Below are 27067 nucleotides of genomic sequence, written 5' to 3'. Positions count from 1 at the left end.
GTTTCAGTGCTGTATATCTAAATCTAAACCCCCACCCCCCAACCCCAGACTCCCAAGCTTTTGTGTACATGAAACTTTTAGACAGTTACTCCTCTGACTTAGAGTAATGTGATGTTTGGGACACAGCAAATGTTGATGTCTCCATAGAGTCAATTAAGGATGCTTTGAGGGTTGAGCCCATCAATCTATTTCCACTTTTGCTCTTTCTCTTTGACTTATCTCTTTACCCCTCATAGACTGTCTTCTATTGTCATCCCTTCTTTCCCTTCTCTACTCTTGGGTACTCTGTCCTTCCAATTCCCTACTCCAAACTATCAATACTCCTTGACTTTCCGGCTCTCTTGTTCCATCCCAAGCTTGACGCCCTATTAGATAAGCCTACAGCTTTCCTGTGTGCCACTTTTGGCATCCTCTGAAGGTCTTATTGAGGGACTCGATGTTGGAGCAGCAACCCCAATTGATTCATCCCACACTCTCATCAACCTTCCCACCCAGTGTGCCCACTGGGGGCTAATTCTGTCACTGTTCGTCCTGTCTAACTCGCCCCTCCCACTGCTGACCCTATGGTCTCTGCTAGCGGATCAGCTGTCACCATCGCTCTGTGTACTTCCCTGCAGAATGTCTGTTCACTAGTGAACAAGGACCTTACCATCCATGAACTTATTATGGATGATTGCATTGATATCATGGCTTTAACGGAAGCCTGACTGAGGGATGATGACAAAAACAAGAAATGCTGGATTCACTCAGCAGGTCTGGCAGCATCTGTGGAAAGAGAAGCAGAGTTAACGTTTCGGGTCAGTGACCCTTCTTCGGAACTGACAAATATTAGAAAAGTCACAAATTATAAACAAGTGAGGTGGGGGTTGGGCAAGAGATAACAAAGGAGAAGGTGCAGATTGGACCAGGCCACATAGCTGACCAAAAGGTCACGGAGCAAAGACAAACAATATGTTAATGGTGTGTTGAAAGACAAAGCATTAGTGCAGATTAGGTGTGAATATACTGAATATTGAACATCAGCAAGTGCAAACCTGCTTTTGCACTTGCTGATGTTCAATATTCAGTATATTCACACCTAATCTGCACTAATGCTTTGTCTTTCAACACACCATTAACATATTGTTTGCCTTTGCTCCGTGACCTTTTGGTCAGCTATGTGGCCTGGTCCAATCTGCACCTTCTCCTTTGTTATCTCTTGCCCAACCCCCACCTCACTTGTTTATAATCTGTGACTTTTCTAATATTTGTCAGTTCCGAAGAAGGGACACTGACCCGAAACGTTAACTCTGCTTCTCTTTCCACAGATGCTGCCAGACCTGCTGAGTGAATCCAGCATTTCTTGTTTTTGTTTCAGATTTCCAGCATCCGCAGTATTTTGCTTTTATTTTAGTGAGGGATGATGACACCTTGTCACTTAATGAAGCCTCCCCACCCGGTTACTTGCTCTGCCAAGGCGGTGGCGGTGTGGTGCTTATCACCAGATCACACCTTGGCCTGACCCCCTTCTCCTACTTTGAGCACCTCATCATCTTCCACCCCTCTCACTTCTCTTTCAAAATCATCATTCTGTACCTCCCACCCAGGTACAATAAATTATCAAGATATCTTCACTGTTTTCCTCCCTCAGCTTCTGCACCGTGACTTCTCGTCCTCAGTGATTTCAGTCTCCATCTCAACTCATCACGTTCTCTCCTCTGACCTCACTCTCCTCTTATCCTCCCTAAATCTTTCCCTGTATGTAAACTCCCCAGCTCATTCACTGCCACGTTCTCAACCTTGCCATCTCACTTGGTCTTTCTAGTCCCATCATATCAAATACAAATAAGGCCATCTCTGACCATTCCTTTTATGACTTAGCACCCACATCCCCCTTCCACCACCCCCCCCCCCCCCCCCCAACCCTACCTTATTCTGTATCTGACCCTGGGGGGAAAAAAGTATCCCCTTATTCAATTACAACTACGCTTTCAAAATCTCAACTGTCTACCCCTCCATTCGTCACAGCATTTCTGCAGCTACTGATTTGCTCAGGTGGACCCTCATCTCCAGTTTTAATGCCCTAATCCCCAATTTAAAAAAAAATCAGTCTCTCTCACCCTTGCCGTTCCCCCGGTACGGCCCTCATCTCTGCTCCCTTAAGTCCATAGGAAGCAGACTTGAACATATATGGCAGACAACTCGTTTAGCCATCGTTTAGCTGAACCACTTAAAACACCATTGAGTCTTGTCTGCTAAAACTGCTCACTATTCCAGGATCGTCCTGGAATGCAAAGATAACCCCCGGTTTCTTTTCTGTACTGCAAACTGTCATCTTAAACCCCTGTCCCCTCCACTCTCACCTCCAATAATAAGTGCAAGGAGCTCATAGACTTTTTTGTCACTAAGATCAAGACCATCTGATCAGCTGCTTCTGTGTCCCTCCCTTCCACAAACCCACCTGGCCAAACTTTCTATAATGCTTGTCCCCTGCCCTAGCCCTGAACTTGCATCTTTCTCTAGTCTTTCTCCTATGTCCCTTCATGCCCCCTCTGAGCTCAACTTGTCCATAGGATCCACCACCTGTTACCTCGATCCTATTCCCATTAAACTGCTGATCGCCCAACTTCCCCTCCTGGTCCCCATGTTAGCCGATATTGTAAATGGTTCTCTCTCTTCAGGTGTTGTCCCTCTCTCCTTTTAAATATGCCATCATCACCCCTCTCAAAAAAACCTTGACCTCATTGCCCTTGCAAACTATCGTCCCATCTCCAATCTCTCTCTCTCTCCTCCAAAGTCTTTGGAAGTGTTGTCGGCTTCCAAATCCGTTCCCATCTTTCTCGGAGCTCCATGTTTGAAGCCCTCAATCTGGTTTCCACCCCTGCCACAGTACTGAAACAACTTTCATTGAAGTCACAAATGACATCCTATGCGACTGTGACAAAGGTAAACTTCCTCTTCTCATCATTCTAGACCTGTCTGCAGCCTTTGACACAGTTGACCACACCATCCACCTCCAGTGCGCCTCCGCTGTCGTCCAGCTGAGTGGGACTGCCCTCACCAGGTTCCATTCTTATCTATCTAATCATAGCCAGAGAATCATTTGAAATGACTTCTCTTCCTGCTCCTGCCCTGTTACCCCTGGTGTCCCCCAAGGACTCCTTGGTCGTCTCCTATTTCACATCTACATGCTGCCCTTCAGCGACATCATTGGAAAGCATAGCATTAGTTTTCACATGTATGCTGCCGGAACTCAGTGCAACCTCACCACCACTTCTCTCAACTCCTCCGCTGTTGCTAAATTATCAGACTGCTTATCCGACTTAGAGTACTGAATGAGCAGAAATGTCCTTCAATTAAATTTTGGGAAGACTGAAGTCATTGTTTTTGGTCCCTGCTCCAAACTCCATTTCATAGTGACCAACTCCATCCCTCTCCCTGGCAACAGTTTGAGATTAGACCAGTCTGTTCACAACCTTGCTGTCACATTTGACCCTCAGATGAGTTTTCAGCCTCATACTTGTGCCATCACTAAAACTGCCTATGTTCACCTCTGTATCATCGCCCAAATTTCCCTGTCTCAGCTCATCTACTGCTGAAACCCTCATTCATGCCTTCGTTATCTCTAGACTTAACTATTACAAAACACAGCTGGCTGGTCTCCCTCATTCTACTCTCTAAACTTAAGGTCATCCAAAGCTCTGCCGCCCGTGTTTTAAGTCCCATTCCCCTATCACCCTCATGCTCGCTGACCTAAATTGGTTCCCGGTTAAGCAATGTCTTGTTTTCAAGGGGTGGCACAGTGGCGCAGTGGTTAGCACTGCAGCCTCACAGCTCCAGCGACCCGGGTTCAATTCTGGGTACTGCCTGTGTGGAGTTTGCAAGTTCTCCCTGTGTCTGCGTGGGTTTTCTCTGGGTGCTCCGGTTTCCTCCCACAAGCCAAAAGACTTGCAGGTTGGTAGGTAAATTGGCCATTATAAATTGCCCCTAGTATAGGTAGGTGGTTAGGAAATATAGGGACAGGTGAGGATGTGGTAGGGAACATGGGATTAGTGTAGGATTAGTATAAATGGGTGGTTGATGGTCGGCACAGACTCGGTGGGCCGAAGGGCCTGTTTCAGTGCTGTATCTCTAAACTAAAAACTAAACTAAAATTCTCATCCTTGTTTTCAAATCCCTCCATGGTCTCGCCCCTCCCTATCTCTATAATCTCCTTCAGCTGCACAACCCTCATAGATATCTGCGCTCCTCTAATTCTGGCGTCTTGTGCATCCCTGATTTTAATCGCTTTGCCATTGGTGGCTGTGCCTTCAGTTGCTTAGGCCCCAAGCTCTTGAATACCCTCCCTACACCTCTCTACTGCTCCACCATGCTTTCCTCCTTTAAGAAACTCCTTTAAATTGTACCTCTGAGCAAGCTTTTGGTCATCTGACCTAGTATCTCCTTTTGTGTCTCTGTGTCTTTGTTTTATTATGCTCCTGTGAAGCACCTTAGGACGTTTTATAACTAGAGATGCTGTATAAATATAAGTTGTCGTATATGATTGGCCAACAGGAAGTGTATTTTGGGGGTTAGGGTGCATCCTTCTCCCTGATGAGCTGGTGTACTTCACTGCTGTGCAATTTTCCATCTGACGATTGCAAAGAGTGAAGTGCTGAAATCTTCCTAATGATTGTCCTTGAGAATGGAACATCTGGCTATGAGTTCAGTGCTGTTCCACTGCTCTTGCAAAACCATTTCCCAAAGGGGAAAAAATACATTTTTTACTGCAAGGTTATGAGAAATAATCAAGCTGATTTGACTCAATCTGTTGACAGCTTCAGCAAATCCAGGTCTTTCTCGGTTTAGTAAAATGCAAAGCAGTTTCCTCTGTCGTTAGTTGATAGTTCTTTTAAGAAAACCTAGGTAAAAGAGAGCCTCTGGACACTTATGTCTGCGAGGTGGTTGTCCCCAATTTTTCTCTTTATCCTTGTGATGATCCTCTATGTTTCTATGAAAGCTGCATTGTCTGTTTCGCTGTTTTAGAGATTGTAACATTTACACCACTTCCTCCTCGAGCATGTTTGTGCTCCATAATACTGTCCTCAGAAATCTTTGGGTTTAGTATTGGAACACAAGTGACGATCCTGTGTTAAAACCTTATTTTCTAGCTTAAAGATAAGGACCAGTAAATTGTCTAACATGGTGCCACATATCACAGTGTGTGAATGCCACCATGTTAGCTGCGACCAGCAATGTGCATCTGGACAGTGTCACTGCTGGAAGGGCTCGTGGCACTGGAGCTGGAATGATACCAGCCCTTTATGTGCCAGAACTGCAGTAGATAGCTTTGCCTTGTGGTTAGCTTGTAGTATAGCTCAAAGAAAGAAGGAAGCTTGCACCATTCCTACCCAAATTGTAGCAGTCATGACACCCTGACGGTCGCAGCATGTCTTGTCCTGTTAAATTTATTTTTAGGCTGACTGTTACCAAAGTTCATTTTCAAAGTCCAGATGGAGCTAACCAGTTTTGTATTCAAACATCTTGAGGGGGCCTGAAGTATGTTCTGGTCACAGAGCAGTGTTGCCAAGCTTCAGGAATGCACCAGACAGCTGTGGACTTTTCCCAGTCGTTGAGACTCTTCACTTTGAGACTCTTCACTGACCTGGGTTTTCAGTTGCAGCCAATCCTGGTCTTTTGGCTCCAGTTTACCCACCTCTTGCCTAGTCTGGAATTGTAAATCTCCAGAATAACAATGTACAGGAGGTTGTGGGAAATGTGTATTTTTGCATTTCAAGGGGCCTATATAGTTATTTGCTTTTCACCAAAGAATTTGCTGGGGTTTTTTTTGGAAATGCTGTCTGTTTAGATGATCATCTCAGTAAGTCTAGAACTACTTCATTTAAATTTCTTTTCAGTAGACACCTCAGATTTTTCCATGTAGGTTTGATGATGACTAATGGGTTGGATTCCTTCTTTATCCAGCGCAGTGTTACATGGCACTTGATCTGTGTTTTGCTGTATTGCTTTGTATTTTGGTTGTGCTGAGAGTGGGCATGCTATAGTCTGCCATCCTGCCCCACTGTTGAGGTATCAGCACAAAGTCATCACCTCCATAACTCAAATGTGCTACTGGACGTTAAAGACTCAAGTTTCAAGTGACCCATGGGGTACTATGCTTGTAGCTGGCTCAAGTACAGTTAACGTAACCATTGAGCATGTAGCTCACTTGGACAAGAAAGTGTTAAAAGGACCATGCTTATTTCCTTAAAGCTGCATTTCCCCCAGGATTCTTTTTAATTTTGAAAATTCATGGGAAAGGTGCAGTGAATTCTGCTTCCAATCCTTTTGGGATTTTCTAATGTGGGAGATATATTTGATAATGTGGGAGATGTGCTTTTTGTTACCTCCGATCTGTGTGGTTTGCTGTGTGTGCAGCAGTAATCCTATCTAATGCACAGGGACTATTAAAACATTAAACATAATTTTTGCAATTGGTATTTGAAAGAACCTTCCTTCTCTTCACCCCCACCCTCAAAGAAAATGACCATTCGATGGAGCACAGGGAATGCAGACTTTATAACTGCTTATGGCTGGCAGTACCTCTAATTTGTAAGCATAGGTGTGGGCTATGTAATATGAGCTTTCAACTATTGTGTTGGTGGTGTCTTTCTGTGAAACTTTCTCTTTCTTCCTTTCACTCCTCTGTGGATTTCCCCTTGTAGGAAAGTGCTGCCTTGGCAGATAGATTGATCCAGGTATGACTTCCCACTTTCTTCCTTGGCAATTATACTCGCTAACTCCTCGAACAGTGCCATTTTACATGTCTCATCTGGTGAGGTAACCTCCTGTGACACTCACCCGCATGCTGCATGTTATCCCTGTGGAAGCACATACAGTAATCCAGGCTTCAGGCCTAGCCCACATGACCACCTGTGGCAAGTAAATGTGAAGATTAGTGATGCACAGGAACAGCTGCTTGGACCTAGGTTTGGGCAGTCCATACACTGACAGGAGGGAGTGGGGTACCTGGCATGTCCTGGATAAGAGCATCACAGTTATGATTTGCAGTGCCGTTTGGTAACGGAATAATACAATTCAACTGGGTAAAGGGAAATTATGCATGTACATGTACCCGATGACCAGTGTATTTAGTTAGACCTGAATGTACTTTGTGCTTGAAAGCTATGTGCCCGCTACAGAAAAAGGAGCTGATAATTAAAATGGGGTGGAAGTGTCTGTATATCTGGGTACAACAGTTATGAGAATGTCTGCCTCGTGTCCATGTACATGAAGCAGTAATACCTTTACTCAATACTGTAAAGTGGGTAATAAAATGTGTAGCAGATTGTACTAAAACAGCAAGTTTCAACACTCTTGTGTATCACAAGTCTGAGCATTTAACCCTGTCCATCCACAGGAGCTGTTTTAATGTGACACAGATGGATTTACCCTGTATACCATACTGGGTGCATGTTGCAGACTCCCATAAATCTCCATAACCAACAGGGCTATACTAATGCTTCTCTTCACTAAAGCATGCAAAGCACTTAAAAGAGTATTCCTTGTCACACTGTGAAATACTTGGAACTGTGCATATCTGACCTGGCATATGTGCAATTGGCAATGCCTGCTTAACAGTCCCAAACACAGCATTGTTCTGATGTTTATTTTGACCAGCGGTTATTACAGTGTGATCCGGGAGTGGTACAGTTCTTTGTTTAAGCCTACATTAATGTTTCTCATTTTTTAATTGTGAGCACTGCATGCAGTGCTGTGATGTGTTTGATGTAGACCATTGATCAATGCAGCTGTGTCCCTTGTCAGATATGCAATATTCCATTGTGCTCCTTGATATTATGTAAAAAGCTTGGCAAAACACCTTGAAATTTGTGAAGTAAAGTCTTTATATCTCAGCACACGTCATCCTAAACTGGTCATTTGGAAAGAGAACTTTGAGCAGTGCTTCTCCCACAGTACTGGACCAGCAGCATGCGAGGGTTTCGTGCAGACCCTGCTATCGTCTGACAGTGCTGGATTAGCTGAAGAGCTGACTAGTTCTGTACCGTTCACAGCTTCTGATGAATGCCTCAGTTTGTACAGTAAGGATAACACAAGCGATTGAGATTGGCTTCCTAACTCCTACTTTAGCAATGTTGTTTCTCGAAGCCAGTTTGTAAAGGAATACTCTTTAATCTTTCATGCATAGAAGTTTTTATTGGTTGGGGGAGCTGGGAGTTGGGTGGAGGATGGGGGTGGGAAGTGGGGCAGAGAATCTTTTGATATGTTTTGCAAAGTATTAAATCTAGAATTGGACAGGGAGCCTGACGATGGCCATATCTTAATAACCGTGTAGAATTTATAATTATTTCAGGTAATTATTTTTAATGAGTGACAAATACATGGCCTTGTGTCACAAAACCTTGTAAATTCTACATATCATTTGTACAACTAGTCAATGGGAATTCATTTGAACTGGTGGTTCTTACTCTGGTGATGCACTATATAAAAAGGTTTGTGCTTTTATATTTACTTCTAAACACCTGCCATTCTTTACAAGTCAAAGCATTGACACCCATAGGATTTTTAAACGCATACTAGTGCCTTGGAAGGTGCAATAATCTGGTGAAATGCTTCTTCCTAATTTGTACCTTTTTTGACATTTTTAAAGGAAAATCTTGAAATTCCAGCTTTATTTTTATTTTTTTTATCTACCGGCATTTATTCTCTGTATTTAAGCCTGTTCACAGATTATAAGATTGTTAAAAAGATTCTGCCAAGAGTATTTCTCAGGCTGTTCAGGACTGGGGCATTGGAAACAGACACGATGCAACCCAGCAAATAATTCGCTGCAGGAGTCCTTGCTGAGGTAGCAGGAGCAGAGATCATCACATCGACATTTAGGACTTATTAACAGTAGAGCTGTGCTATTCCATAAACCAAGTTCTATTCCCACTGTAATCTGATTTCTGGTGTTGCACATGCATGCGTACATGCTATGCTATGTTTATGACAGTTAGGTTTGGTCTAAACCTCTGCACCGTTTCTCGTGGTTGAGAGGATGTGTCAATCTCTGACTCCTAACCCTCTGAGTCTTTCCTTTCTACCTAACTATGGAATGTATGGGCTGTGTTGGCACTTCTCTCAATAATCAGGCTGAGATAAAAATTGTTATGTGGGGATTATTGCCTTAGGCAAGTTGGCAATTGGAGTAACTTCTGATTGGGCTAGTCAATAAACTCTGTTTTTAATAAGTTTGATTCTGAAGGGGTTATGGCAAAATTAATAAATTGTGTTACAATCCAGTGAGGAAGGTGTTTAGGGGTCCTTCTCAGCCTTCACCTGGTCTTACCATAACAGGGTTTAATTTTAAACACACTGTTTTTAGCTTCCCCTTGGTGAATCATTGTTCACCACTTTCCAATTATAAGGCAAAGAAACCAGCACAAACAGGTTTTCTTAGGTTTAAAGAAGAAAAGTTGAAATTTATTAAACTTGAACTTAAACTCTAATTCGGTTGACGCCTACGGATACACGACGCGCCCACACTAGCATGCATACGCGATACGCGCGTGCAAATAGAGACAGAAAAGAGCAGAAGAACAATAAAGTGGAAAAGTTTGAGGCAATACTTGAAGAGTTTTTGTTACAGTTCTTCGAGCTCACTGTAGAGTCCTTGATTGTAGGTAGATCTTCTTGTTGGAGCCCAGTATTGTTAAACCTTGTTCGCTGTAGGAGACTTTTCTCTGTTGGGGTTCATGTATCTTCAGTGGATTCAGAGGCTTATGAGAAAGAGATGGGAGCAGACAGAAGGGATCTTCTCAATCCAGGAGCAAACGGTCTTTCCGAGTTCAAACTCTCTGTGGCTAGTTCAAAAGATAACCCTGGAACAGTCAATTAGTCATGTGACCAGCTGGTCTGACCAGTCCTGGCCCTTGTGGATTACATCCTCCTTAGCAGGCCCTGGAATGCGCTTCCAAACCTTCAATGTCTGTTAGTATGTAAATGTTTTTTTTCCAGCCATGGCTGATCTGTTTATCAAGTCCTTCCTTCGCTCCAACAGTTAGAAATCAATGTTCATGATAAAATTAACATGCCTCATTCTTGGCTAGTAGGGGCCTAGCATGACGGTACATATTTTCCAAATTGGACAAGATAACTAAGCAAATTGATGCTGTTTAATCAGGAGTTCACCTTTGCTAGAATTCTTCTTAATTGAAATGTTAAGAAGGACTGAACTGATGGTTCAGGAACATAAGGAATCTCCACACTGCCCATCTCAGTCTCCTGCACCCCGTTCCTCTATTATCTGGTGTCCTTTCTGCATTATTTGCTGTCTCCCCTCTTCCTGTATTAACTGGTGGCCTCGGTCTCATTCCCATATTCTGAGGCTTTTCTTAGTTATCAGATCAAACAGCAATTATGCAGATATATATTTGTGGGAATTTGCATTGAGTGAAGGTACAATTACAAAGGTTCAGCTAATTTTTTTTTCATTTGTATGAGTGGTCCATTTTTGGGGGAGATGGTGGTGTAATGGTAATGTCACTGAGCTAGTAATCCAGAGGCTCAGGCTAATGCTCTGGGGACATGGGTTCAAATCCCACCATGGCAGCTGGTGGAATCTAATTTCAATTAATTAATAAAATCTGGAATTGAAAGTTATTCTCAGTAATGGTGCTATAAAACTATCAACTGTTGTATTAAAAAAACCCATCTGGTTCATTAAAGTCATTTAGGAAAGGAAATCTGCAGTCTTTAGCTGGTCTACATTTGACTGCAGAATCACAGCAATGTAGTTGAGTCTTGACTGCCCTCTGAAATGGCCTAGCAAGCCACTCAGTTCAAGGCAAGGTTTGGGCAACAAACGCTGGCCTGTCAGTGACACCCACGTCCCATGTAAGAATATAAAAAATAAATTTACCAGGGTTTTCAGGTCTGAAACTTATTCCCTCCGCCTCTTCCTCTCTTAACCTCCCTACCCCCACATATCACCAAGTAATCATGTTTGAATGCTTTTGGATACTTTGCTTGTGCCTAATTAAGTTACAGCTGCTAGTTGTATGTGGCTAGAGTCCTTGGATTCATCTGGTTTTTAGATTTGGCTTTTTTCCTTGGTCAGAGATGGGTCTGTTGGCGATGGCTGGTGGTGGGGGTCGTGTAAAAGATTTTTGGCAAATTGGGCCTCTGATGATCTTGGAGTGCCTTGTTGCTCTTAGAGTAGACACTTGTTTGGTCCTCTGTGCAGTATGTGGATGTAGGATGGCATTTTTTGCAGGGTAAGGGGTCCCAGAACACATCCTCCTCCTCCTTGGAGGGTGTTATGTAGTTGCCAGGAGTGGGTGAGAGGGGTTTCCTTGGGGTGGGGGTGATGTTAAAGGGTATCCTCATTCAGAATGTGGAAGCAGTGGACCAAATCATCATCTGGTAACTCATAGCTTTATTATAAAGGGTGCTTGATACTGTCAAATGTTTTGTGTTCCTGTAGCAGCTTGGAGAGATGCCTTTAAAAATTAAGATTTGGCAACAGTTTATTTTGGCTGTTAGGCAGAATATAATTTCCTTAATCTGAAAGCTAATGAATTATAGAATGAAAAGGATCCATGAGAATATGGCCAGGTTTGTGCAGGCATGTTCTAGTGTTAAGTCCACTTTGTTGTCCAGATTTAAGAACCACCTCATGGGATTAGTTGGTTTCCCTCCAGACCCTTAGGGATACAATGGGCTGGATGTTGATGTGTTGCACTGGTTGTTGAGGTCATTGTCTTTGCAGATATTTTGCAGCCCTTCCCCAGCAGGTGGATCATTTGCAAAGTGCTTGCTTTTCTTCACCTTCAAAGTCTCGAGTCTAGGGGATTTGTATTACAGAGCTCCATGTGCATGAACAAGAAATTTTCCTGAATTTTCAGTCTCCTTTTTAGATGTGAGTAGTCATCCTTTGATACAAAGCTAATTTCCATGGCCAGGATTGGTGCTTTTAGTTTTGTTGCTATTTCAGGGTCTCATCCTCTAGAGATGTAGAGCCTGGTTTTCTGTGGATTGCATTGCTTTTGATGCTGTGGTTTCTGACTGGGGTATTGAGCAGAGGAAGGATGCTGGTACTTGTTCCTGTGTGTGAGGGTGGAGTAGCCTATCTGGGGGGTGGGTGTGGGCATTTACTGCTGGGTTTTGTGTTCAGCCTCATTTCTTTCTCCAGGAGAAGGAGCTGCTACTGTTGGGAATAGTCCTTGTCCAGCCGTCTCTGGATGTTGAAGGTGGGATATATTCAACCCCTCAGAAATCGGGGTCACTGGTGGTCCAGTTGGAGAGCTGATCAATGCTAGTTGAGGAGGGGGAGGAGAGTCACTGAGTTGATGGTGGGATCCTGAGAACACAGTGTATTTCAGCAGTGACAGGTCAGAGAAGGGACATGGAGCGGCCCCGGGGGTGGGTTGCATTGGTAGATTTGGTGCTTCCTGGCTGAGGCACTCCTGCCCACACCATGGGCTTGCCATTATTTTGGTTGTTGAAAGTTAGAAAATCAGCTGTAGTGCTGTTGACTGATCAGGTGCCAGTGGCTGGGGAAGAGAGCTGTGGGTCTCTGCTCAGCTGGACATATGTCTGATTGGCGAGTTTTTCCACAGATTGTATGGGAAATGTATGCTTTTTCGTTGGGGTTATTTGTGGTTCTGTGGTGTCGAGTCCAGGGCTTTCACTGTAAGCAGCTGCCTGCAACTCCCCTTCAACCTATTTTTATAACCTGAATCTGGGTTTTGGGTCCCTTCTCTACTAGATTGTGCTTTTCAGTGGCTGCATATATATATATCAGGTCATCTGCTGTTATTCCCGTAGTTTGCCGATCTCCCTATCTGCTTTCTCCCTCTACTGCCCCAAATGTAGAGGTACGTTGGCCCAAATTTCAATGGAATTGTCTTCGCTCTCTTCCACACCGCCGCCACCTCCCCCACCCTCCCCATGGGTTAAGTTTTGGTCCTGCCTGCTTGTTTGTGTCAAATGTTCATCTCAGCCTGATTTTGATTTCACCATGATCTATCTTCACTTTTACAGTGAACATCTCTTACATGTCCCCAAAACCTCTTCAGTGCCCTGGTTCGTGCTCACGCTTGTGCCCTGTCTTTCTTTTTCTCCCTTTTTTTTTCTCCCCTTCTCTTTCTTTCCCTTCCCTCCCTGTGGTGGTTGCTGTTTATGGTGATGTATTATTACACTTTCTAAATTGTTTAAAGAAATAGACACGAAAACCGTTTTGACTTTTGGAGTGAGTCTTGTGTCATGGGACTTTCACTAGGGCGTCAGGTCATTCCTTTCGCCCTTCTCATGTTTTTTTTTCTGTATTCCCCATCCCCAAAGCCTTACTTGGGAATGATCCTGAGTGCTGGTTGTCCTCTGATGCCTCTTCTAATTGCTATTGTTCGTGCACGGGCCTCTGCAGCGAATGTTGGCGGGGCTATTGGATCATGGGTTGATTCACAACCGAGCCCAATCCTCCTTTGTTCTGTTCCTACAATCAGTGCAGGGTGCTAATGCTTTCCTACTGGCGTCTTAGCTGAGATTGGCTAACTTGGCATGGGTTAGAGGCTTTTCTGGCTTCTGTGGTTCTGCTACTCAGTAGATAAACTTACTTATTCATCTGGGAACTTTTTTTTTTGTACAAATCAGTTATGAACTGGAAGAGTGTTCAAAAGAGAATTTGTTTTCCAAACAATTCAAAGTTAAAAGAATGGATTTGGGTCTTCAGAGAGTTGGAAGCCCATCTTTATCGCTAACCTTTCTCTTCCTCGTGGGTTTGTCTTCAGGGGCAAGTGACCAGGGCGCAGGAAGCTGAGGAAAACTACGTCATCAAGCGAGAGCTGGCTGTAGCAAAGCAGCAGTTCAACACAACCAGTGAGAAACTAGAACAAGCACAGAGCACCATTCAGGAACTGCAGGAGCTCAGGGTAAGGCAAGGCAGGTGTGGAAATTCTCACTAACAGACTAATATTGAGTGGGCCACAGACAACAAGCACTTAGTATAATCTGGCTGCTTTACAAAGATCCCTCGCTTGGCTAGTTGTCAGTAACATACAAGACTAAATGCCTGTGTTGCTATTACCTTGACCAAGCTGGAAAACTACCAAATGGTAGTTTCACGGAATGACTTTTATATTCTTCCTTGTCTCATGGATAGCTCGGTTTCCATCAAGAGGTTATGACCTTCCTTATAAGGAGAGAGAAATTTAATGCCCAATCATTTTAACATGCTTTTGCATATCACATAGAAGGTGCCTTGAGCAACAGTAGTGAAGGTTTGGAAATGGGATGCTTTCATCCAGGAGCTGAGGCATACAAATGGAGTTTTAAAACAGGAGGCTTAAGTATTTCTAAGGAAAAGAATCCTGAGTTCTGCTATATGTCCCTGGTGCTCAAATCCTGTGAAACTAATGTGTGTGTGCATCTATTTTCTAGTGCTTGGCAGCTGGTTACTGACCTAATATGAACAACTGTAGCAACAGTCAGGTTGAATAAATGTGGGGTTTAGTTTAGTTTTAGTTTTAGAGATACAGCACTGAAACAGGTCCTTCGGCCCAACGAGTCTGTGCCGACCATCAACCACCCATTTATACTAATCCTACACTAATCCCATATTCCTACCACATTCCCACCTGTCCCTATATTTCCCTACCACCTACCTATACTTGTGGCAATTTATAATGGCCAATTTACCTACCAACCTGCAAGTCTTTTGGCTTGTGGGAGGAAACCGGAGCACCCGGGGAAAACCCACGCAGACACAGGGAGAACTTGCAAACTCCACACAGGCAGTACCCAGAATTGAACCCGGGTCGCTGGAGCTGTGAGGCTGCGGTGCTAGCCACTGTGCCGCCCTTTAACGTCTTTAAAGCGGAGACATGGACGGCCGGTGGGTCTGATACCAGTAACGAGCTCGCTGTACAATGTGTCCTTGGGGATTGGGTTACTAGCAGGTAGCAATTGGTCCAATGCAGTAAAAATAAGCCAGCAAATCTTAATTGCATTAATCTCTTGCACTGACAGCTTTCTTTGGGTAGTCAAATTCCAAGTGGTGTTAAGAGATACTTTCCAAGTTTCCTGCAATGATATAGTATACAGTCTTACAGGTAACAAACATACAACTGTTGAATTCATAATAAGCATTTCAGCAACTTGGATGTCATCCTAGCACCTGAACTGTGTTGCTGCCTGCTGCCCTATATATTTTAATCTTTCAAATATAAACAAGTGATGGAGCTGGGTATGTAACACATACCAGCTTCGCTCTTCACACTGTGAACAAATGGAGCAAATGACACTCTGTGCTTTGTAGTGAAATAAGCGAGAGAGACGTGCTAACGGAACAGTATTCATCAGGGTGTGATGCACAGGTGGTCTATGTCAGACGGTTTAACTGTGCACCAGTGTACTCACGATGGGAGCAAAACAACCTCAATTTAATTAAGCAGGTGCTAAGACACTTCCAACTGCTTGGTAGCATCTGCACTGAGCGATTTGTCAATTCAGATACAGGGAGAGGTTAAATGTACCAGCAGTAGACTGGTGTTGTGGTCAAAGAGTACTTACTTCTGTGGGTCTTGAGTGTGGAGCAGTGTGTGGCTACAGCAGATTTCGAATTCTGCCCCATCAAAGCAGCATGTGTGTGTATATGATGGTTTTTAGGAAGTGGAATTAACAAGATGAGCAAAAATGCACTTTTAATTCACTGAACTGTCTAAAATTCATCCCAGTATGCATCTTTGCTACTGTAAAGCTGGTAGAGTTTCCCCTCCCCATACACTTGTATTAACCGTTACTTAAACTAAAACGACACCACTGACCCATTAAACATTGTAATACAGGCACCATGAAGCACACTAGGAGTTGTTTATTCTCTCGCTTTTCATTTTGCTCCCCTCTCCCATACCAACTGAGTAACCTGGCCAGTGATGTAGAGTCCCTTTTCAAAAAAAGATTGGTGTTTGGAAATCTTTACAGGAGTTGAGATTACAAATCTAATCCTCTAACAGTCTAGTCAGATCGTGTTCAGTGATACCTCTTCTACTGATGCTGTGGAATGGAGAATACTGATCTTTGTCACTCTTCCTTTTGCTCTATTCCTATATTACAAGTGCATATTGCAGAAGAAAAATGTAAATTGTCCACAGTGGTATGCTGGATGTGTAGGAATGGTTTACAGACTGTGTCTCTGCATTCAGGCCACATATGGAAAATGTTTTTATTAGAAGTTTTGCAGTTTGTATATTTGAGCCCCTTCATATCACGTGACTGCTTTGGAGTAGGGTGCGTGTTTAATTAATAAGTATATATTCACTTTTTTTTTGAGGGGTGTAGTTTGATCCTGATTTTAGTGGTGGCCAAATCAGTTGTGAAACCTAATAGTTTAGGTTCATTTGGGCCAGACCCACAGTTCCAGGTGTTCAGTTTCAAAACGTACATTAGTTAAATATCATACTGCTAACCAGGCACTCGTCAGTTGAGGGTAAATGTGTATCTGACACTTCTTGTAATGTGGCTGAGCTACAACCTTCTGTGAAAGTTTTGAGATTTAAATTTTTCCCCTTGATGGGTATTTAAAAAAAAAAATGAAATCTAAATTCAACTGATTGGATGACTTAAGATGCATGGATCCAGTTAGCCCATAACTCCAATTCTTGGCGTGTTGCGAGGAGCTGTATCTCTACATTGCATGCAAGTATTTTTGTGATGCTGCAGCGTGCTTTCTGTTGGTGATGGATGAAATGTTCAATCTTGGCCAGGAAATCTTTCCACCTGCAGCTACGGAGGTCAGGTGTGGAACTTGCTCTGCTCACTTTTCCCTAATTTTGAGCCAAGAAAAAAAAAATCTTATTAATTTATTGACTATATATACTGCTATCAAAATAAACTTTCAACTACAATTGTGCTGTGGAACCTCGAGTGCTTCCGTTAATTTCATTAAATTGGGCTGAATGAGCCCCCTTACCTGGGCTAAGGAGGAATCCTTCCACAATGTGGGCAGCATGGGTAAGGTGGTGGTGTTTGTGCTGAATATATTTCCAATCTTGACTCTGGCCTCATTTTGCAGCAACAAAACTTCATACTTTTGCCACCTTGTGTATTAAAATGTTGACATATTGAGCAGAGATGATGAAAAAATTGGCAGAGCAGAACCATCACTGAGTGAGCTGACTGCTTTAAATGTTTTTTTCCTGATTTTGCATTCACTGGTTTTCTGAATGACAGGATTGCGAAATATCTTCTGGTGGCAGTGGCAGTGACAGTTCTGAGTGCTGCTGCCAACAACTAAATAGATTTGTATTCATATTTGGAATACTCAATATATGGGACACAAGCGATGTACAAGCTGATGGTGGTACTCAACCTTCCATGAAATGAGTTTTATTTCAACAAAGGGAACTAACTGACTTGCAAATAGCAAAGTTGCCCTTGTGGAAGGAAGTAAAAATTGTATTGCAAGTGTTAATTCTCCTGTCTGCCCTGCCATTCTTCAAATCAAAATGCTTTTATTTTTAAAAATGTGTTTCTTGACTAAATAAATGGGATAGTTTTCTCTTTCCCCTCCATCCTCATGTTTGGAGCGGAGAGCAAAATCTTCTTGCTCGCCCTTTGACAACTCCTCTCAAGCACAACTCTGAGAAGGCTTAGTGTAAACAACACTCATGCCCACCAATGCAGAGCAACAGTCAACAAAGTTCACAAAATGTTGAACTACATTTTGTGTTCCCACACAACCCAAACAGTAGAACAGGTTGAGGAAGTCAAACCCAAATTATATAGTGCCTTGGTCAGCTGTAGCCATGTCCATTCCTGATCAGAGACAAGAGGAAGACATTCAGGTATTGGAGGCAGTACAGAGAAGAGGCAGGAGGTTGTGGCAACTCGAACTCCATCGTGGAACAGAGATGTCAGTAAGGTGATCTTATGGAGGGTTATAAATATAGTTCAGGAAATGGGTGGGTACATTAGGAATATTACTTCAAATTGTGAGTAGGACAATGTGAAAGATTTAAATTAGTGAAAGGACAGTTTGGGATTGATAACCAACAGTGTTCTCAAAGTGATCAACTAACTTACAGAAGAATGGTGAAGCTGAATAGAGTCATGCAGTACAAAAGCATGGAAGTTATGGTGAACCTTTATAAAGTACTGGTTCAGCCTCGACTGGAGTATTGTGTCCAACTTTGGACATCACACTTTAGGAAGGATGTGAAGGCTTTAGAGATGGTGCAGAAAAGATTTATGAGAATAGTTCCAGGGATGAGAGACTTCAGTTATGTGGTTAGATTGGAAAAGCTGGGGTTGTTCTCCTTGGAGAAGAGTAGGTTGAGAGGAGATATGATAGAAGTGTTCAAAACCATGAAGATTTTGGATAGAGTAGATGGGGAGAAATTGTTCCTATTGGCGGAAGGGTCGAGAACCAGAGGACAAAAGAACCAACTGACATGAGGAAAGACGTTTTTACACAACGACTGGTTAGGATCGGGAATGTGCTGCTTGTGTGTGGTGGAACAAATTCAATCGTGGCTTTCAAAAGGGAATTGGGTAAGCACCTGAAGAGGGAGAATTTGCAGGGCTACAGGGAAAAGGTCAGGGAGGAGGATTCACTGAGCTGCTCTTGCAGAGAGTGGCTTGAACTGACTGGCCAAATGGCAACCTCCTATGCTGTAATCCTTCTATGATGCTATGAATAGGCAACCTCCTATGCTGTAATCCTTCTATGATGCTATGAATACTCTGGAATCTTTACATAACATAAGAAACAGGACTGGACCTTGCGACCCCTCAAACCTGCTCTGCTATTCGTTGCTGATCTGCCTCAATTCCACTTCTCTGTCTCCTTATCCTTCGATTCCCTGAGACCAAAAATCTATCAATCTCAGCCTTGAACATACTGAACAGTGGAGCATCTATAACTATCTGGGGCAGAGAAAAATTCTAAGATTCACATCCCTTTGAGTGAAGAAATTCCTCCTCATTTCAGTCCTAAATGACTGATCCCATGTTCTAGATTCCCCAGCCAAGGGAAACAACCGCAGAATCTACCCTGTCAAGCCACCTCTCTGACTTTTGATTTAGGCTGCCCAAATCCCTTTATATTATTACGCTGGGCCCTGTTAACTTGGGATGACTGCGCTCTGAATGCTGGCATCTTGCATTGTGTTACCTTTAGAAGCTGCTGTGGTTTGAAATTGTTGTGTTTTATGACAGTGATTGTAAAATAATATCTGTTCACAATAAGGGCTTACAAGGAAATTGAGGTTCTGTGCTGGTGAAAATCCAGGAGCCTTGTATGTAAATAATGAGATGCCAGAGAGATGCAAGCTAGCTGTAAGAAAGAGGTTGGCTTCTGAACTGCTTCACAATTGTTGTGATGTAGTATTTTTATTTAGTAGTATCTGATAAAGAGCTTGTATTCATATACTGCCATTCATGTTATCAGCCAATTTGTATACAACAAGGTCCCACATTGCTGAGATAGATGAGCAGATAATCTGTCTTGGTGATATTGGTTGGCCAGGACACTGGGAGAGCTCCCCTGTTCTTTGAATAGCGCCACAGGATCTACTATATCCACCCGATCTGGTGAAGAAAGATGGGGCCCTGGTTTAATGTCTTAATTGAAGGCTGCGTTTGCTGACAACGCAACCACTAGTGCTTGCACATGGGCAAATGCAGGCACTTCAACTGGAACGCCAGGGTCTGCGATGTTGTTCAGGCAGCTGCCAGGATTAAAGATGGCGCTGCTCAATTTATCACAGGAAACCTTAAATTAAGTTGGATGAAAGCCCAGTAATATGCTATGTAGTTATAGGATACTAATGTAATCCTCAGATCCATTTAACAGTTCAGTAATCCTATTAAATACAAAAGGAATTTTATGATTGAATTTGCATTGGAAGATAGTGAATTAGCATCCCGATGGATGGAAAGGAAAATCGGGCAGAGGATAAAATGTGCTGCCAATTCGTTATTGTGATTTGTTTATATGACTGACCAGGACTGATTTCACCCAAATGTAGCTACTAGCTCCCACCCCACTGGCTGCTCTCTCTCCGCAGCACACCCCCACTCCCCCCCCCCCCCCCCGCCCAGCCCAGCCCAGCCCACAGCTGCTAGCTCTGGCCATGCCACTCGCTCCCACGTTTCATCAGTCACCAGGCGCCGCCTGTAGAAGCAGGAGGGCCGCAAGGGGTGATGGGGCGACGTAGGAATGAGTGGCTGAGAAGATGGAAGCGGCACAACCTGTAGCGAGCGGCTGGGGTGGTGGGGAGAGAGTGGCTAGAGAGCAGTGTGGTGCGAAGCGAGGAACAACTGGCCGGGGGGGTGGGGAGTAGCGAGGTCTGGAGCGAGAGCGGCTGAGTGGATGAAGCGTCGAGGCCTGGAGTGAGTTGTTGAGCAGGGAAAGCTACAGCCTCAAAGTCTCCCATTCAGCTGCTTCCTCCAGCCAAGTGGGGGGTGGTGGTGGGGGGCTAGATACCCGATGAGGCTTTATCGCGCATGCGCGAAGATGGACTTGGCGCAGAAATGCGATGACGTTGGTGCTGCGAAATGACATCATCCCATGCATGCGCCACTAAGATGTCAGCGGGCTGGTGCGTTGTCAGGAATCACTGTGAACCTAAAATCCCACTTGCCGTTTTTATTGCTCTTTATCACCTGCTTGTTGACCAGTAACAATTCTAGTGTTCTAATCAGACTCTGTGCTTTTGCCACTGGACTTCAGCTCACAGTTTGAGACTGTTCTTTAAGCCTCTCCTTAATGCAAGTTACAGCTCATTCAAAACACCACCTCCAGCTTGAATTCTTCAAGTTGCAACTCATGCAAAATGCTGCAGCTTGCTTCTTCTTTCTCTCCTTCACGTTTCCATTCTGCCCATCCTCCCTTGTTCTCTAACTCCAAACTCCCATTCAGCCTGATTGGCATTTGAATTCACCCACTCTAATGTATACTTCCTCATCAGTTCTTGTGTTTCTTTCACAATCGTTCAATCTGATTGTTTAAGGCGATGCACAGTAGGTTGTCCTGTTCACTTAGGTACCAGATGCCTGGTTTCCCCTGCCACACCACTATCAGCTTGCACACTCAGCAACTTACCACACTGACCTGAAACATTAACTCTGCTACTCTCTTCTCAGATGCTGCCAGACCTGCTGAGTATTTCCAGCATTTCTTGTTTTTATTTCAAGTTTAACTAAAGCTGTTAGATGCCCTACTATACTGAAATTTGACCTAATATAGATAATGTAACTGAGTTGCAGGTACTACTGTGATTGAGACATGGTCAGTAGGCATTTCTGGTAAGAAGAGTGAAACGGAAGAGGAAATCGATAAACCTGGCACTTGAGATGGAGGTGTCTGGCACTGGTGTTCTTGGGGGTGTGTTGGGGGTTGGGAGAGAAGCTGGAGGGGTTGGTGTTTGTCTAACATCCTACCTGGACTGAGTCCAATGATTTTCTGCTGTCTTTCTGCCCATACATTTGCTGCTCCATACCACACTCTGTACAAATGTGAAGCACAAGTTTAATTTGCTGCATTACCAGCCAGCACTTTGTTTTGCAGGCAAACCCTGTGCTGATGTGAATAAGGCCTCCTTCCTGGCTTGAGAACCAGCTGGGTAAAACCTTTGGTACAAGGCAGTTTATCAGATAAAAAGGAGCTGTGCAAAAGTTAGTCAATTTCACAGCAGAGCTTGTGGTTGTCGGCCATTATAACACTAACCTTTTACTCAGATTGGGTGGAGTGGGTGAGATTTAAAAAAAAAAAATCTTTTTGCAGCTGAAACTCAGAAATATCGAGCTGCCTGTCGTGCAGCTTTAAAATTGTCAACCTCTCGACTGCTTGATGAATTTTTGTCCTGTAGTCATTGTAAACCTTACAGCTGTTAAGTTTCTGATTTGAATAGTTTATTTGTTTTTTTGCCCCTTCTGCTGATTTGCTAATGGACAGTGATTTTTTCCTATTCCTGCTGCCAAAAATGGGATTAGACCATTTATGGGCTACTTTAAAAAAAAAAAAAAATTTGCCATGACAATTTTATCTTGGAACCTTTTTCAAAAGATAAATGCTGCCTGTCAGGGAACTTATTGGTCAGGAGGTGCCCACCCAGTCCTGAAATAAGAGTAGAGTTTCCAGCTTCAGTGCCATTTTTTATGGGGCTTTGTCAAGCGCAGGCCCTATGCCATCCCATGGGGAGAGGAGGAAATTGATGAGCATCCCCTCAATAGTCCCTTCATGTGTGGAACAAAGTGGCTTTGGCAGTCAACTACAGGTGGGAATGTGGAGATAGGCATTTAGCAGCTCTCTCTCCCACCTTGGGATTAGTGCCATGCCCACTGGGGAAATGTTCACCCTGCATGGTGCAGGTGAAGGATTCCCTGAACAAATCCATACTGACTATCCTGAATTAAACCGTGCCCTTCTAAGCGACAGTTCTTCCTGTCTCTCAGAATTGATTCCAGTAATACTGAGGTTAGACTGACTGGCCTGTAGTTATTCAGTCTATCCCTTGTTCCTTTTTTGAACAAAGTTACAACGTTAGCAGACCTCCAATCCTCCTGCTCCACACCTGTATCCAGTGAGAATTGGAAGATGATGGTCAGAGCATCTGCTATTTCCTCTTTGGAGCCTGGGGTACATTTCATCCAGCCCTGGTGATTTATCCACTTTCAAGGATGCTAATCCCCTTAATACTTCCTCTCTCCCTATGTTTATCACATCCAATACTTCATACTCCTCCTTAATTACAATATCTGCATCATCCCCCTGTTTGTTGTGAAGACAAATGCAAAGTATTCATTAAGAACCATATCAACATCTTCCGCCCCTACATGCAGGTTACCTTTTTGGTCATTTATGGACCCTACTGTTTCCTTAGTTATCCTCTTACCCTTAATGTATTGACAAAACTTCTTTGGGTTCACCTTGATTTTGGTTGCCAATATTCTTTCTTGCTTTCTCTTTGTTTTCCTAATTTCCTTTTCGATTTCACCCCTCCACTTTCTATACTTCTCTCTGCTTTCTGTAGTATTGAGTTCTCGGTGTCTGCCTTATCTTGCGCTGTAAGCTCCTTGACACCCATGGGGCTCTAGGTTTGGCCGTCTTACCCTTTTTCTTTATGGCAACATGTTTACTCACCACCCCTTGAGTCTCCCCTTTGCCTCCCACTGCTCTCACACGGATTTACCTTCAAGTGGCTATTTCCAGTCCACTTTCACTAAATCACTCCTCAACTTAGTAAAATTGGCCTTGCCCCAATTGAGAACTCTAACTCCTGTCTATCCTTGTCCTTTTCCATAAATATGTTAAAACTAACTGAATTATGATCACTACCACCAAAATGCTCTCCCACTGCCACTCCTTCCACCTGCCCAGCTTCATTTCCTAAAACTAACTTCACCCTCTCTCGTTGGACTTGCTACATACTGGACAAAAAAGTTCTCCTGAATGCACCTCGAGAATTCTGCTCCCTCAATTCCTTTCACACTAAAACTATCCCACTTAATATTGTAGTTAAAATCCCCTATTACTGCTGTATTGTTTTTGCAATTCTCAGATTTGCCTACATATTTATTTATTCTATCTCCCTCTGACTGTTCGGGAGTCTATAGTACACTCCCAGCAGTGTGACTGCCCCATTTTTGTTCCTTGGCTCAATCCATATGGCCTCATTTGATGAACCTACCAACATATTCCTCCTCACAGCTATAATTATTTCTTTAACCAAAATTGGCATCCCCTCCTTTTTTTTATCGCCCTCTTGCACCTGAAAACCTTGTAACCAGGAACATTGAGCTGCCATCCCTGCCCCCCTCAAGCCATGTATCTGTAATCGCTATGATGCCATATGTCTATCTTTGCCCTCTGCTTTATTTGCTATACTCCTTGCATTGAAGTAGATACCTTGAGCACTGTCAAACTTTTTTTTTCTTTTTTCTAACCTTTGTTTCTTCTGCTTTCCAGACTCATTCACTAATTTTCTGCTTTCCATTTCATTTCTGATTTTGTCCCAACTGAATTTACCTTCGGGTTGCCATCCCCTGACAAACTAGTTTAAACCCTCCCCAACAGCACTAGCAAAACGTCCCACGTGGAACTCAGTCCCGGCTTTGTTTAGGTGCAACCCGTGTGACCTGCACAGGTCCCATCTCCCCCAGGGCTGAACCCAATGTCCCAAGTATCTAAAGCCCTCCCTCCTGCACCAACTTTCCAGCCACGCATTCATCTGTCTTATTCTCCTATTCCTGTACTCACTTGCCTGTGGCACTGGAAGTAATCCAGCGATTACTGCTTTTGATGTCCTGCTTGCTAATTTCTTACCTAGCTCAGTAAACTCTTTCTGCAGGACCACATCTCTCTTCCTACCTATGTTGTTGGTTCCAATGTGGACCACGACTGCTGGCTGTTCACCCTCTCCACTCAGGATGCTCTGCAGTCGCTCAGTGACATCCTTGACGTTGGCATCAGGGAAGCAACGCACCATCCTGGGATCATGTTTGTGCCTGCAGAAATACCTCTCTGCTCCCCTAACTATCCAATCATCTATCACTATGGCTCTTCCAGTCTTCCTTATACCCCACTGTGCAGCTGAGCCACCCGTGATGCTGTGGCCGCACCCCCCAGATGACCCATCACTCTCATCAGTATTCAGAGCTGAATACCTGTTGGAGAGTGAGACGCATTCAGTGGACTCTTGTACGACCTGCCTGTTCCTCTTTGATTGCTTGGTGGTCACCCATTCCCTCTCTCCCTGCATACTCTTAAGCTGCGGGGTTACCACATCAATAAACGTGTTATCCGTGTAGCTCTCGGCCTCACAAATGCGCCACAGTAACGCCAACTACTGCTCAAGTGCTGAAAACTGGAGCTCAAACTGCTGCAGATGTATGAAAAAGATTAGTATTACTGAAAGTTGGTAAGTCACCTGGTCCTGTTGGAATCCATCCTATGTTGCTGAAAGAAGCAGACGTAGAAGTAGCAGAGGCATTGGGCCCAATCTTTCAATCCTTATTGCATTCAGGAGTAGTGTCGCAGGACTGCAAGGTTGCTAATGTTATACCCAGTATTCAAGAAAGAAGAGAGGGTTAAATCAGAAAACTACAGGCCAGTCAGTCTATACTTGGTGGTGGGGAAGTTATTGCATCCATTATCAGGGCTTTCAATTGGAAAGACATGGGTTAATTAAAGACAGCCAGCATAGATTTTTAAACATAAATTGTGTCTGACTAATTTGAGCTCTTTGAGGTAACAGTATAGGTTGATCAAGGTAGTCTGGTAAATATTGTGTATATGGGTATCAGAAAGTATTAGATAAACTGTCATACAGGCTTTTAAAGAAGGTCGAAGCCCCTGGAATGGAGGAAAAATAGCACTATGGATACAAAATCGGCTTGTTGACAGGAAGCAGCTTTTCAGACGGAAAAGTTTGCAGTGGTGTTCCCCAAGGTTCAGTTCTGGGTCTATTATTTTAAATTAAATGAACGAACTAGACTTGAGTCTAGTGAGCAGCATTATAAAGCTTGCAGATGATATGAAACTTGATAAAGTAGTAGATAGTAATGAAGATAGTTGTAGACGTCAGGATGACATAGGATGATGAAGTGGGCAGCAGCATGGCAGATGGAGTTCAATGTGGAGATGTGTGAAGTGATGCACTTTGGAAGAACTAATATGGAAAGACCGTATACTATAAATATCAGGATTTTGAAAAGTAGTTTTTTTTAATTCATTCATGGGATGTGGACGTCCCTGGCAAGGCCAGCATTCATTGCCCATCCCTAATTGCCTTGAACTGAGTGGCTTGCTAGGCCATTTCAGAGGACAGTCAGCTGCATTGCTGTGGGTCTGGAGTCACATGTAGGCCAGACCAGATAAGGATGGCAGATTTCCTTCCCTAAAGAACATTAGTGAACCAGATGGATTTTTACAGTAATTGACGACGGTTTCATGGTCACCATTAAACTAGCTTTTAATTCCAGATTTATTAATTGAATTCAAATTTCACCATGGGATTCAAACCCATGTCCCCAGAACCAGGGCCTAGTCCAGTGACATTACCACTGTCTCCCCTTAATGAGAGAGACCTTGATATCCATATATACAAATCTGTGACGTGCCTGCTCTTTCAAGGCCAGAACAGACATGACAGGTCTGATAGCTGCCTCCTTCTCTGTAACTTTCTATGATTCTATAATTCTTTGATTCTTCTGGTTACTGCCAGCCCTGTCAACCTCAGGATGTGAATCCTATCAACTTCTGTGCCTAATTTGGAAGGTATGGAACGCTCTCTACTGCTGAAGCCCAAGGTCATCTTTGCAACGTCAATTCAGTTACGCTGCCCACTTTCTTTCTAGCTGTGCGACCGTACCTGCCTCTGCCTACTTCCCACCCCACAACCACCTTAGTCCATGCATTTTACCTTGAGGCCCGACAGTCTAATCCTCCACAAATGTCAACTCATTCAAAACATCATGTCCTGCCATGATTTGTTTCACTTTCCTATCACCCTCATCTTTTAGAAACACTGCTTTGTCTCCATCTTCTTTCCCTCTCCTTCATGCTTTCAGATATTCAGTCCAACTCCTGTAAACTGAACAGGTAGCATGTCCCTCCCCAAGTTCCTCCTGCTCAGCAGCCATATCTCAATGTAAAGTGATTGGAGAGCTTTTCCTGTAGGTGAGGAGTGCTGTGGAACTGCTGGGGATTAGCTGATGGAGGTGCAGAGGCAGGCTTTGCTGATATTGGACTTTGCCATCGAGACGTGTAACTGACACATTGTAGTTGCTCTCAAATATTCAATTTCTCTGAAATTTACTCGATGTGTGATTAATGCAGTTTGATATTTATTGAAACCACCTGTATGGACACACTGCAAGTTGTTTTGTACTGACAGCCGTTTATTACTTGTAAAATTATGGTAGAAAAGGCAAGAAGGGGGGCTTGCTATTGAGAGATAATCTTATTGAAACATTTCTGCGAGGGCGTGATGATTAGATGCTGAGAGGATGTTTCCCCTCATCAAGGAATCTAGAACTAGTTTCAGAAAGATAGAGATGAGGAGGAATTTCTTCTTCGAGGATTGTGAATCTGAAATTCTCTTCT

The 27067-nt window shown here is 43.6% G+C and overlaps 1 protein-coding gene across 11 annotated transcripts in view; it reads left to right on the top strand.

Annotated features, from left to right (window-relative positions):
• The window catches only part of LOC137355582 (EVI5-like protein), a 335643-nt gene that overhangs the window by 195539 nt on the left and 113037 nt on the right, over window positions 1-27067 (top strand). For 8 of the 11 annotated variants that reach the window (XR_010970940.1, XM_068020857.1, XM_068020855.1 and 5 more), the window contains 2 exons: window positions 6684-6716; window positions 13752-13892. The exons of 1 other annotated variant lie outside the window; for it this stretch is intronic. Coding sequence is in view for 9 of the 10 variants with exons in the window: in XM_068020857.1 (XP_067876958.1) it covers window positions 6684-6716; window positions 13752-13892 (174 nt within the window). In the remaining variant the exon portion in view is untranslated. The remainder of the gene's footprint in view (window positions 1-6683; window positions 6717-13751; window positions 13893-27067) is intronic. 2 more of the 11 variants (XM_068020856.1, XM_068020853.1) reach the window with 1 other exon arrangement.

This window comes from Heterodontus francisci, chromosome 43 (genome assembly GCF_036365525.1).
Source record: "Heterodontus francisci isolate sHetFra1 chromosome 43, sHetFra1.hap1, whole genome shotgun sequence".
Taxonomy (NCBI): domain Eukaryota; kingdom Metazoa; phylum Chordata; class Chondrichthyes; order Heterodontiformes; family Heterodontidae; genus Heterodontus; species Heterodontus francisci.
This window is presented reverse-complemented; position numbering and strand designations above follow the sequence as displayed.